This window comes from Wyeomyia smithii, chromosome 2 (genome assembly GCF_029784165.1).
Source record: "Wyeomyia smithii strain HCP4-BCI-WySm-NY-G18 chromosome 2, ASM2978416v1, whole genome shotgun sequence".
Taxonomy (NCBI): Eukaryota; Metazoa; Arthropoda; class Insecta; order Diptera; family Culicidae; genus Wyeomyia; species Wyeomyia smithii.
The window spans coordinates 8,870,285-8,884,479 of NC_073695.1; the positions used below are offsets into that span (position 1 = coordinate 8,870,285).

Here is a 14,195-nt window from a genome sequence, read left to right on the forward strand (position 1 = left end):
AAAGATTACTTTGCCTCCAAATAGAGAGGGAGAGAAGTGTCGAGCTATCATTTTTTGCCACCAAAAAGCCTCATTTTCAACCGAAGGAGGAGTCTCAAATCATCATGAGCAGGCTTGTAAACGGTCCTCATCTTTATTTGATCTCGCTTTCTTAGCGTGCATCACAGTCGGCTTCCGCTCGTAAATGTAAAACAACCAAACCATCGCCGCTCAGCTCACAGAAAGAAAAGGATAGTCAAACGACACTCGCGTATCAAAGAGATGCACACTAGGGTGGGGAATCGTTATATGGAAAAAACGAAACTTGATAGCAGAAAGCCAGAACCAATTTTTTATGTTCTATTTGGAGCCCCAAACAATCCTTAATTTATCGGAAGTCGATTGGTTAAGTCTCCGCTTGGCGCTTTCAAATTGATATGGAGATTTGTATGGAAAAACCAACGGTTTTGCATATTCCTTTATAAAGAGCCCAAAGTGGTTCAAACCATAGGTCTCATGACTTCAAATTGTAGGTTTTTTGATGCCTAACAACTTGGCCCAAGACATCAAAGAGCTTGGGTGTCCCAAAAAAATACTGTAGCTGTTTAAAGTTGAGTATGTCGAGATTTATGTTGCAAATCATTTTTTTCTGCCAACACTGCCAGTGTGCCGGCGTTAGTCAGATTTCCATCAGAAGTAACCTCTGAACACGTTGTAGATTCTACCTACGCCTAGAATATTGACCTGAATTTGTTTGTTTGATCCAGCTAATTGTATAAACTCATTACGACAGGCTATTTCTGATGGGAATCCTACTGGTGCCGGTACATTGGTAATGTTGGCAGAAAACAAAATTTTCTGCATTTAAATCGGCATACTCAACTTTGAACAGTTATAGCTCTTCCTAGAGACATCCTAGCTCTTCAGTGCGTTCTGCAAAGTTATTAGGCATCTAAAATACTATACTTTACGTAATTTAGTGCATTATTAGATCATTATTGAGCTCTCTAGAGAGGTAAATGCAAAAAAGTTGGTTTTCCCATATAAATTTTCATACAAATTTGAAATGCAATGCGCCAAGCGGAGACAAAACCAATCGACTTCCGGTAAGTTTAGGGTTGTTTGGGGCCCCAAAAGGAACCAAAAAAAGTTGAAGAGGTTGTTTACAAGACACGACTGCAGAGGTAACGAAGAATACGACGGCCTGTCTTATGTCAATGTCTTTCTTGGAATAGGTTTGGGAATACACTCAATTGGGGTTAATTAATTTAATAGTCTCTTTGCTCCAGATGACGCTTACCTTTGTAGCCGGCACCACGGTTTCACTTGCTGCCGTATCCAAAACAAGAATGAAATTGAATTGTTTTGTGACTGTCTTGCACTAAGATATCTTAATTTAGGCAGTGGCTACGAAGAGGCTATAGACAAGGGCAAATAGTGCATTCTCCATCTATGATATAACAGTTCAAATAACAATTTTCTGCATTTTACGACAGCGTAGATAATTTTACAACTAATTGCTGCAATTAGTAAGACTTGCGCGAAAAATTATGTGATTCAGGCTCACTAGCTCAGAAATTCTTCAGATAAACTTTGAGGTTAATTGTGTTTGTCAATGGCATTTATTGACAAGTGAACATTTTTCCAACATGGCAAATTTGGTATTTGGTTTTGGATGATTTACAGTGATAATTAAATTTTACATGAGGTGATTTATTAGCAATTTATTAGTATATAAGAAAATTTCAATCGCTATACTGCTAGCCACACACGCTATATAGCTAACCACACATGCTATAAACTATATAGCACATATAGCAAGCCACGCACGTTATATAGCAAGCCACACACGCTATATAGCAAGCCACACAAGCTATAGACATGCATAGACACGCTAGACATGCACACGCTTTATAGCAAACCACGCCATAAACATACACACACGCTATATAGCAAGCCACGCACGCTAGCCACATACCTTATATATTAGGGACATACGCTACAGATATTCACACACGTTATGTGCACACACCCTATATATATATACATATGCTGGATGATGGTGGCTTCTCAAACCACCTGGCGGTGCGAGTCTCTTTCAGTTTCGGGTTATATTCACCCAACGATATCTGAATCGGATTACCGCTGGTGGGGTCCAACTCAAATCGAAGGGAAGCCGAACTGAAAGAGGTATGAACTGCAGCTAACCACTACCACCGCTGCTGTTGCCCGATGCTGATCCACTTCGCCTACTGCGATCGATGTTGATGTCTTGATGGCTTGAGGAGAAACAGTCTCTTATATAGCCCGAAGAGTGCATTCCCGGCTAACTAGGTACTCAATTTTGTCGTTCTTTTTAGGGAAAGGCAGCAAGCGACCAATCAGAAGTCGACATTTGCGTTTCGACAATGCTCAACAATTTTCAATATTACAATAGTTTGAACAACCGGATTACAATTTTATGCATTTGGACGGGTACAAATGATTTTCCAATCGATTGCTGCAAAAATGAAAGAAATCGGTTGGAAACTGACTGGGTTTAAAACGTTTGAAATTGGACAATTTTTGTGACGCTCTCAATGTTTTCGGTTTTGAAACTGGATCCCTGTATTGAAATTGGGTCCCTGTAACTGTTGCCGTAAGACGTATTCTACGTCAAAACATACAAATTTTCATGCCGACAGGTTAAGAAATTTCCCGACAGACAGACAAACCTTCACTTTTATAATTTCAATTTGCATATTATTCTAAAAAAATAAATTTAGATAAAAATAAAATAAAATAAATAACATCGAGGAAAAAAAAAACAGAATAAAAAATGTCATGCAAATTTCAATGCAAATTGAGCATATACGCTGTTGAAAAACCAATAATAAAAGACTTTAATTTTTTTTCACCTTCCAATTCTCAAATGAACAAGTAACAAGTAACAACTCTCAAAATAAAATTTGTACCGGCCTAATTTGTTTTTTTTTTGTGTGAGATAAAACGATAAAACAAAAAAACATATGAAGTTACTCAAAATTTGCATAGAACCATAAACCTCAATTTGATCCGGAAAACATGGCTTGAGAACAAATTTTTACTTTCAAAGTTATGGTTTATCTGTCAAATTTTTCCTCCGAGCAATCAACATCTTGCAAAATTGTTGTAAACGGTTGGTAGTTTTATTTGGGGATCAAAACAGATGTTCAAAGCAGAACGGAACCAATTGTATTTAGATTTCGAAAAAGGCGGTTTAAAACTTGTTGACGTAGAGTCTAAAACCGAAGCTTTGTTCATAAAACATACTTTAAACTTAGGAGGAGATCATAACAATGAAGATTCAACCATGCTGAATCATCAGAAAATGCAATCTCTGAGGAGAAACTCCAGAGAATGGTTACAGCTTGTTATGCGTGTTAGTGCAAATCCTGCGCTGGACTCGGTAAAAAAGTTATACCTACTTATATATAGTGGATGGTCGGAATATTCGACCAAAAATGAAAACCTACTTTTGGAAAATATATGGGAGAGTCCCTCACATAATTTTATTTCAAGTGAGTGTAAATCTCAAATGTTTCAGCTGTACAACGATTCGATAATTATTAAAGATAAGTTAGTAAAATACAACTTCGGAAGACTTCCTAATGATCTTTGTGATACCTGTACTGTATCAGAACCTAACAGACACATTCTAAAGGAATTGAAGGGATTAAAAAACCGCTTGAAAAAAGTAGCAACGAATTCTGGATATTCTAAGTTGGAAAATTATTACAAAAATTGGTGCCGATATGTCAATATGTCAATATGATGAAAATTGAGAGAATAATTAGTAGAAAGGAAATGATAAAAATCGGTTCAACTGACTATGTGAAAGTAACCAGTTGATATTCGAGATCCATATAGATTCTTTTTACACTATATCATCAACTCAACACCAGCCTTAATATGTTTAGGTCCCATTACAATCAGTTACTGAGCCGTTCCAGAATTTTTTTTACTACTCCAGAGTTCTACAGAATAGTGTAGGTGGAATTCGAATGGACTTAGAATGAAAATGGCAATCTTTTGCGTAGTCGGTGAAACCGGTTCCCATTTTTATTTCTCTTCGACCTATAACATTCAACTGAATAATAATTATTTTCATTAAAAAACCGTCTAGGAATTGAATAAATTACAAATGATTCTGAAATTCGAATAACTTACAGAATAAAAGCGAAAGTAGAATATACTATAAGATCAACAAAAGAACTGTTTTGAATGCCAAAACGTGATATTTAATTACTACAAGGTTCTGCTATTTCCCTTTGCAATCTACCGCATGAGAACCATCCCGATTAACATCGCATAATGCATCGTAAATTACGCTGAGAAAATGAATGCGCGATGTCAAATATATTAAAACATTTTAATACGTCTCTGTATGTACAAACACAGATTAAACGTGCGCATCGTAAACCGAGCACCAATTTTAAATCAACAGCTTAAACAATCGAAGTCGTTTCACTGGCTGTGGCAGCAGCCAGATACACAAGTGTTCATCAGCTGCCTCCCGTGCGCTCGAGAGCCCTTGGGTACCATACTAAACCGGATTCTGCCAGCCGTCGATAAAAGCGGCAGATTAATAACATTTAAGCCCATTTCCATAACCACCGGAGCGTTTGTCATAAAACTTGCGGCTGCGCATAGCGAATCGGTTTCGAGCCGTCGCTGCCGGTAGCTTTCCAACCAACCAACGAACGACGCTGCTGGGAGAAAATCTTGGAAGACAAATGTTTTCTGTTGCGTGCAAATGGCGAAATAAAACTGTCGAACCAAGTCCAATCGTTGGAGTAGGTGGATTGAAAACTTAATTACCGCCTGCTCTATGCACAATCCGCTTTGCTTGATTCTGGTGTACCACCGGAGCAGGTTCCGTCAATTAATCCGAAAGCGAGTGCAATCGAGAGCTGGTTTGTCTCAATCCTTCGTTGTGCACTCCCAATGGCGTTTCATCTCGTTAATTCAATTAGAAATGCGAACATAATTGCACCATTCAAACAGTTCAAACGCAGCTACGCAACCGTCAAAGAACCGATTACTCTCAATTAGTTAAGCGTAGTGTATTTACCATCACAAATAAAAAAATGACACAGTTCGAAGCGGGGGAGAGTTTTCGAATAATATAAACCTTTACTGAATCCAATGATTAATGATTAATTTTTTGTTTCGTTATATTTTTAGGCATACAAAATTCGTCAGGCCAATTCCGTCAAGATTGCCAGGATTGTGGCCCTCACGGTGATCGCAGCGTCCTTCATTCTGGGCTCGTTCATGCTCGCCTCCACCTACCTGCAAGCGAAGCAATCCTGCGACCAGATGCAAACTCTCGATGCTGTCCTCAACAAGGAACTGATGCTGGAGGCTATGCAACAGGTAAGGGCACGAGCGGCACCCAGTAACTATGGAGACCTCAAACCGCAACGGTCTCATTGCGACAGCGAAACAACATTGTGCAAAGTGTTTTCTCGCGTCAGCACCTTTGTTTATCACTTGTAAAGTTTTACTCCGGACAGACGAAGAAATGCACCGAAGCGTGAAAGTGAAACACCCATTCTTGACTCGTTAACCGCGCGGGTTTAACTTATGAGCCTTTCCTTTCACGTATCCATCATAAGGTTAAACAGTTGGCGCTGCACAGGGGAAAGATTTGCTGAGCTGGAAAAGTGGTTCACCATTGTGTGACAGCAATACGAGGTTGCAAAAATAATGCATAAAATGTATTGCATATTGAAGTGTGGTTTCGAGCCACTAGAGGTACATTGAAGCGGAGCCCGACTACGAAAGGCGAAACTTGGTTCCAGTTTTTGAAATGTTTTCAAAGATGAGAAAAGCGCTAACATGATGAAATTAGTTCATGACTGGTTTTGAAGTTTCTGGTAAATCCGATTTTGGTGATAATCTAATTCACATCCTCGTGCAAATTAACCGCCAAGTTTCACCGACGTAGAAGCGATTGACCTGGTGCAGTTTTGGCAATCCTATGTTAAAAATCAGTTAACACAATTAATTTAAATTTAACGGCAATTTATTTTCATTTTATGTTTTGACTGCGGACTTATCGTATTGATTTTCAAATTAAACATCGAAGAACACTTCCATTCTAAGATTGAAGATAATTGATTACATGTGAGCGATCAGCACCTTCAAGCTACGCAAATGTCCCTACTTTGTATGCAAAACGAATCCCCGGAGGGCATCGGTAACTAATAGCATTAATGTCAGCTCCTCCACTCAACATTTGCCTCTTCAAACGGTTAATGACTTAACACACCAATTATTCAGCCAACCGACCAATCGACTGCGATCGCAATATTATGTAGATCAGCGGATGCTTTCAGCGGATGGAAAACACCGCAAGTTCCTCCGTTAAATTACACGATTTTGTTTTTTTCCTCGGTTCCCAATTCATCACCCTGTTCTATTGTTCGACTATATTTACAAACGATTGTTAGCTGTTTCCCAAGATGCATCGCTCGCAAGATTATCATTCAATAGAGAGGGAAACTGGCGATGCGTCCACTGCGATCGCCCTTGGGCACGTTCTCAGCCTGCAGCGGGCCACGTGAGCTGGAGATAAGCCACGTGCACCTGATAATTTTTAAACGGCCGAACTGTCACAAACCGGCGCCTTTCAATCGTTCCGTCATTCCCGCACGTAACCGATGGATCATCGATTTTCCGCAGCAGCAGCAAAGCCGACCACTGATTTCGTGCTAATTTCGTTACTTTTAAGGGTGTAAACCTGAAATTCTAGTTTCCTTTCGCGTTTACTGCACACAACGTCAGTAAAATGGTGGGAAAGGCAGCGCAACTGGTGAAGATCGTAATCATCCTGTTTCGGTATAAATTAACGTAGAATGAAAACGATCGCTCGCTGCTGAAGGTCACTCGAAAGTGACGGAGTCACCGCTTGTATGCGGTGATCTGGCGAATATTTTTGTATGGAGCTTAGCTTGAGCCGAGAACGAGTTGAACGAAACCGATTGTGATGATGAGATGTTTAATTTATGTTTGCATCGTACCAGTGAAGCAGCAACAGGTGAAGAATGTCCATCTAAGGTATTAAAGTGCACTCTGTGTAGCTGCTTTGGTAGCAAAAATATCATTTGTTACTCAAACGAACATAGAAGTTTCCTGGGTCAACTAGACGATAAATGAAAATATGTGGGAGTGAGTATAGAGAACGAGAAGAAAACATTAATGTAGAGAAGAAGAAGAAAACAATAGAAACAGAAGAAGATTATATTCTGCTCTTTGAGAACGCCTAATTTATTCGAACGCAGCCTTGAATAAGCTGAAGCTCCTTTTGTGAAAAACTACTTTCGGTTTTTGCAAAAAAGAGGTATAATTTCGCCTACTATATTTTTCAATGACTACAATTATTTTTGAACCGAGAAAAATATTTGTTATTTGCTATTTGTTATTTGTTATTTATTGTTGTTAAATCATCTGACACATTGGTGGTCTTAATGATAATATATATTACTAACTAAATGCTAATTAATATTTACAAACGATGAGAAACACTTTTAAAACATTTGAAACACGCTTTAAAAACAATTAAACATATCGTCTACGAAGAATTTGTTTGAATGTTGTTACTGAGATGTTGAAATCGAATGAATCTGCTACGACGTTGAAGCTAGCTGACATGAAACGAACGGGGTCGTGTTGCCCATATGATGCAGTGCGATGCGGTAGCGATAGAAAGTTTCTCTGCCTTAAAGACCTTTCCGGAGCATACAGGATTAACTGCTGCAGGATTTTTGGGGCGTCGATTTCACCGGTTAAAATTTTGAAGACAAACACAGCCTGTGTATCGAAACGTCTTTGCTGCAGTGTTTCCATGCCCAAAAGCTGGCAACGATCAGAGTACGCCGGTAGCTGCTGCGGTTCTCGCCATGGAAGAAAACGTAAAGCGTACCGTACAAATTTCCTTTGCACGGATTCAATTCTTGCAATCCAGTTTGCGTTGAATGGACACCACACTACGGAGTTCGTTTCAAGGACAGATCGCACCAAAGAGTAGAATAATGATCGGAGGCACAGTGGATCATTAAAATCCGAGGCTACCTTGAAAATAAAACCGAGTTGTCGGTTCGCCTTTGCTATGATCTCATTATAGTGTGGCCTGAAGGACAGGGCTGAATCCAACGGAACACCCAAATCTCGGACCTGGTTAACCCTTGTCAGAGTTTGACCAAGCATAGTATAGCTGAACATTTCCGGAACATTTTTCCTATGGAACGAAATCACACAGCATTTCAGGATACTAACTGTCAACAGGTTAATGGAGCACCACTTTAAAAAAAACGTCGACTAGTCGCTGAAGTTCGAGACGTCGTAAGTATTTCTTATTGTCTTGAATAACTTGACATCGCTGCAAAAAACATTCGGCAGTTTTCTGGCAACACTAACGATACATCATTTATGTACAGTTAAAGAGCAGTGGTCCTAAATTACTGCCCTGCGGAACGCCTGATACATTTGGAAAATGAGCAGAATGTTGCGATCCAATCTTCACGTAGAGTGTATGATTTACCAAATAGGGCCTCAGCCATTGCACCAGAGCGGGGGCCATTCCAAGTTTCTCCATCTTAGCGAGCAGGATACCATGGTCGACGCAGTCAAATGCAGCTTTCAAATCAGTATAAAAAGCATCAATTTGGGCTCCTTCGGTCATATTCTGCAGGCACGTTGCAGTGAATTGAACGAGGTTAGTAGCGGTAGAGCGTTTTGGATAAAAACCATGCTGATCGATCGAGATATAGTGTTTACAGCTAGCGAAAAGAGCATCATAAAAAACGATTTCAAATTCTTTTGAACAAGCGCTAAGAGAGGTTATGCCTCTGTAATTCTGCACGCTGCGTTTGTCACCTTTTTTGTGCACCGGGAGCATGGTCGATATTTTCCAACTGGTTGGGAAAACACATCGACGAAGCGACAAGTTAAATAGCAAGCATAGTGGACGTACGAAAACAGCTTTACATTTTTTCAGGATGCAAGAAGGAATGCCATCAGGCCCAGGAGCGAAAGAGGAATTCATTTTGTCGATTGCAGCTTCCACTTGGTGGTCGGTTACTGTGAATGAGCTGAAGTCAATGACGTCTCTAGGGATACCATCTAAAGCTGAATCTATTTCTGTAGTTGTAGCAGTAGAGCAGCGGAAGATCTGCTGAAATGTTGAGCAAACAAAGCGCACTTTTCGAATGTCGTGTTTCCTTGACGATTGTCCAAAAACATGTTCTTTGGTAGACCTTCTTCTTTTCGTTTGCTGTTAACAAACGACCAAAAACGTCGGGGGTTTCGTCTGATACAACTCTGCATCCGAAGAGTATACCGTTTGTACAGGTAGCGATTATAAATCCGATAGGAGTTACTAGCATGATTAAATGTTTGTTTCGTTAACGGGTTACGAGTTCTGCAATATTTGCGTGGCGCCAAAGACCGCTGTCATTTCAGTTGACGCAAGCGAGTGTTAGACCATGGAGGCTTAGGTGCTGGCCGGCGAACAGGAACACACTGAACAAGTGTAGTCTTGATGGTGTCATTAAAATACCCAATTGCATCATCGAGGGAGGGTCCACACTCCAAAAATTGCCAGTCGATTTGGGAAATTAAATAGCTCAAATGGTCGAAGTCAGCTCTGCGGATATCTAAACTTTGTTCGGTTGGACAATTCTCAAATTCAACGGGCACTAATTGCTGGACCGTGATAGCCAGCGCAGGGTGGTTAGAGTCTAGAGGTACTAGCGGCTCATCTGCCTCAGAAATTTTACACAGGGTATCATTATTAGTCAGAGCCAAATCAAGGAGACGGTCATTACTATTAGTCACATAATTCATTTGCGATAGGTGGTGTAGACTGAATCCATCCAACAAAGCAGAACTCCCAGCTGAGATTTGCGATTGGATATAGTCAATGACTGGCATATAATTATTCATACGGCTCCAAACCAATCCAGACTGGTTGTAGTCACCAAAAAGCAGTCGATGATAGAAAACAAAAGTGATATTGCTGAGGTAAAGGTTTGCAAAAATCTTCACACAATGTTGGGATATAAGAAAACCTGAACAGAATCGTTTTTAACTGGAAATATTTCTATTGTTATAATAATCTGCACATGCTAAACCAATTCGTGAAAGCTGCGAGTTGCATTCTCGGTTGAAAAAGAATCTTCTTATGCTACTTACAAAATTTGATTATTCTGAATCATCTTCTATTAATTCAACTTGTTCACTTACCTTGCTTTACTTTTGCGGCAACAGACCAACTATCGATCCAGAATAAGCGGGCAATCTCGGCATCACATATTCAACGAGTGCGGGATCTACCCCGAAATCTACAGCCTATATCGCGATTCCTGCTAAATATAGCTAATGCTTGTCATTCCTCCGGCATTCTAGCTACATGTCCAGCCTACAAAAGTCTACCAAACACCATTTTTCAGTTTGTCGCCAAGGATTGAAGTCAAGATTCCACGTTATGAACACCAAGAGCGATCAGCCTCTTTGAGTGTTCTTGCTTCATGGCCATAGAGGCTCACTGGGAGAATTAGCGTTTTGTGCAAGTTTTGTTGGGTTTGCAAGCTGCGAGACCTTAGCCGGTAATCGGTAGAAGCCCTCGTTTATGGCTGCTATCCTTTTTATCTCACCGCTAACCTCTTTGTTGCACGTCACGAATGTAACCAGGTAAATAATTTTGTCAACTACTTCTAATGACTTTCCACCCCATCTATCATCGCCGCAGCACTAACATCCATTTGGCAGAGCTTAGAGCCTTGTCTTGAAATTCTCGCAGCTTCACTCTTGAGAGGTCCAAAGTTCCTTCCACCGTTCTACGGTTAATGTCAATGATGTCAACATCGTCCTAGGACCTTGGAGCATGTGCGATTTCATAAAGATGGCGCTCCGTATAGCACTTTCCAATGCGATGTTGAACAATAAGTTTGACAACCCGTCACCCTACTTCAAAACCTCTAACGTCGGAAAAACTTCAGATATCTCACCGGTTACCCTGACGCTTGATGGGGATTCGTCAAGGGTGGCACATCTAAGTCTAATCAGTTCCGTTGGAGAACCATGGTCGAGCATAATCCGCCATAACTTGTTTCTCTCAACTGAATTATATGCTGCCTTGAAATTTAGTGAGCGGTGAGTCTGCAAGTTAAGTTCTCGAAATTTATCGAGGATTTGCCACATAGTGAACATTGGGTTCGTAGTGGAGTGTCCCCTTCAAAATCAGGTTAGTATTCGATTATAGAGGTTTTTCTACAACGGCCTCAGACGATTGATGGCAAGATACAGCTGTTAGCTCCCGATTTTAAAGAGTTCACTGAGAATGTTGTTCTTTCCAGCTGCCTCGCAGTGTCTCAGCTCTTTCAGTGCTTTTTCACTACGTCCATTGAGGTTAGATCCATAACTTGTCTCTCATTCTCAATATTCATCCTACGACGCCTCTGTCGCTTCCTAGTCACTTCACAGCACACTAAAATATTGTTTCCAACGCCTGGTGACCTCTGATTTATCGATAATCAGGATTCTCTCCCTGTTGTTGCACATGACATCCCAAGTAACCAAAAGTTCGGATAAAAGGAGATTTCATAGTCTAATCAGCCAAGCTATCGATCATGAATAGAATTCTATTCAGCTCGATTTTTAAGTAACTAACCGTACTTTCAAGTTCTCATTTGATAAATAAACTTCGAGTAGCATGCAAAGCAGCTTCTAAACCGAACTAGAAAGTTCACATTAAGTTCGGTTAGGACGCTGCACAGAACGCTATTCAGCTTGAAAAGAAAACTTCAAAACACTCAAAATAAAAGAAGCAACTAGCATTTTTTTAAATTATTGTTTCCCTTTTTGATTATTTGTGTTAGTTCAATTCCATGATAAGCATCGCGCGCTGGATAAATTCTTGATCAGAAGAATAATGCCTGGCTTTATTTATTATTGAATTTCATGATTTTTTTGCAACTCACTACCACACTAAGCTTCGAACTCGAGTCCTTTCTCTTCGAAGCCTAAAATCATACCCCTGCTCCGTTCCCGCTATATGATGTCAGCATCGATTTTAGTTGATGTGCTGATTTCTCTTCGTTACCTACATGTTCATAGATAGGAACATACCTGGCCTCTCTTTCAGCTTGGAAGTTCAGATAAAGTACACGTGGAACTTCATGCGAACTCAGAAGTTCAGAAAAGGCTGACGTGGAACTTTATCCGAACTTTCAAGTTTAAAAAAAGTACACGCGGAACGCAATATGAACTCACGTCTGACACTTCTCTAGTTTGTTTTGATTTTGCTGCAGTTTTTTGGTAATGTAATTGAAAAAGGCTGTGTAAGCAATATTTTCGGTTCAACCGTTTATTAAAAATTATTCTGGTAAGCATTAAAAACAAAATATGATAATTGTTCAAAATCGATTGAAACTTTTCGGTCAATAGATATGCCGTTTGCCGTAGTTGAAACGACTGAAAAATGGATTCGGACCTCCAATACCCCCCAAACCAAACCTCCAAACATAATGCTGTGGCCGTACGTAAAGAGAACCCAAGATTTGGACAAAATGCACAGGGATGAGAACATCACGCCCAAACAAGTGTATATCTTCTTCTATCGGGAATTCACAGCTTACATCCGGTTTAATTTTTCTTTCGACGTGCACATCCCAGGGCAGCAGAATTTATAATTGATTTTCTACAAGGCAACAAATGAAAATGTTTAGATATCGAAAGCTTTTATGTACCTAAATATTACCTATTGGAGTGATAGCCTCGTTTTCTTTTTACGATTTAGATTAAACAAATATCCGATCATAATAATATAAACCCCTTTTCGTTATTTTTTTTAAAAACTCATTTTTATCACTAATTCTGAAGCAGAACTTAACATGAACTTTGAAGTAGAAATGAAGTACGACATAGACTTCTTCGGAACTTTCATGCTGGAAAAAGTATGGATAAAATGTTAACCGAACTTTAATTTCCCTGGTTTGAAGTTCACGTGTGAACTTTATGTGAACTTCAAGGTTCCGATGAAGAGGAGCAAGTAGCTTCTTTTGAACTTTCGTGCTGATTAGAAGTACGGATAAAATATAAACCGAACTTCAATTCTGGTGCTTTTAAAGATCACGTGTGAACTTTATGTGAACTTCAAGGTTTCAACAGAGAGGAGCAAGCAGCTCTTTTGAACTTTCGTGCTGTTTAACAGTACGGATAAGATGCTAACCGAACTTTTATTTCAGGGGGTTTGAAGTTCACGTGTGAACTTTATGTGACCTTTAAGGTTCCGATGAAGAGGAGCAAGCAGCTTCTTATGAACTTTCAAGTTGCTTTCAAGTATCGACGTTACTTTATTTAGAATGAAGTTCGGTTTGTAAGTAATGTGTCCTGTTGTTCAGCAAGAAAGTTCCGCGGTACTAAATCTGAACTGTATTTGAACATCTAAGTTCGTTTGTTAAGTAAAATTCGAACTTTTGGTTGCTTGGGATGGACTGGCACATTTCAGCACCTGGAGTTTCTTTTCAACAGCTCTAGCTGCTCTATATCTCCCTCCACTCTGACGCGTCACGGTTTAGCCAACATGTTACCTCTGGCACGGTTCCGTCGCTCGTTGGCACCCAGTGCAAGCCACTCCTTGGACGTGGTTGCTGTACTCAGCACTTTTTGCGCTTTGGTGCTGATCGTGGGTATGCCTCCAGGTCCCCTCTAACATGCTCATCGATCAACTTTTTACGAGTACTCTGCAGCCCAGCTAATGACCACTGAAGATTAAACCGTATCTTCGTCATTGTCTTTGATTGCGATACGTTGGACGGGTGCGGATCTTGCATACCACGAGATAGTATTCCGAGTCAACGTGTGGTCCTCAACAACCTTACGTCTGTAACGTTTGAAAATGCGAACCATCGATCAGAATATGGCCGATTTGAGAGCAGGCTACCCCATTTGAGTGCATCCAGGTGTACTTTCGGATATACCGGCGTGAAAAACACCTCTAACTTGAGCAAAATTAACTAGGCTCCATTGTCGCATTATCGTTCGTGATAGATGAGACAGAAGAAGTCCTCCTACCCGCACCTGTACATCTGCATGATTTTGATATATTTTTCTAGGAGATCATAGAACTTTTGCTTCCGGTCATTGGGTTTATCATTGGTCTGTGCATATACATTAGATTGTAATTTACC

At 40.1% G+C, this 14,195-nt stretch overlaps 1 protein-coding gene across 1 annotated transcript in view; it reads left to right on the plus strand.

The window, feature by feature from the left end:
* The window catches only part of LOC129726094 (titin), a 65,359-nt gene that overhangs the window by 29,750 nt on the left and 21,414 nt on the right, over window positions 1-14,195 (plus strand). The window contains exon 2 of the mRNA XM_055682713.1: window positions 5,185-5,376. Within this exon, the coding sequence (XP_055538688.1) occupies window positions 5,185-5,376 (192 nt within the window). The remainder of the gene's footprint in view (window positions 1-5,184; window positions 5,377-14,195) is intronic.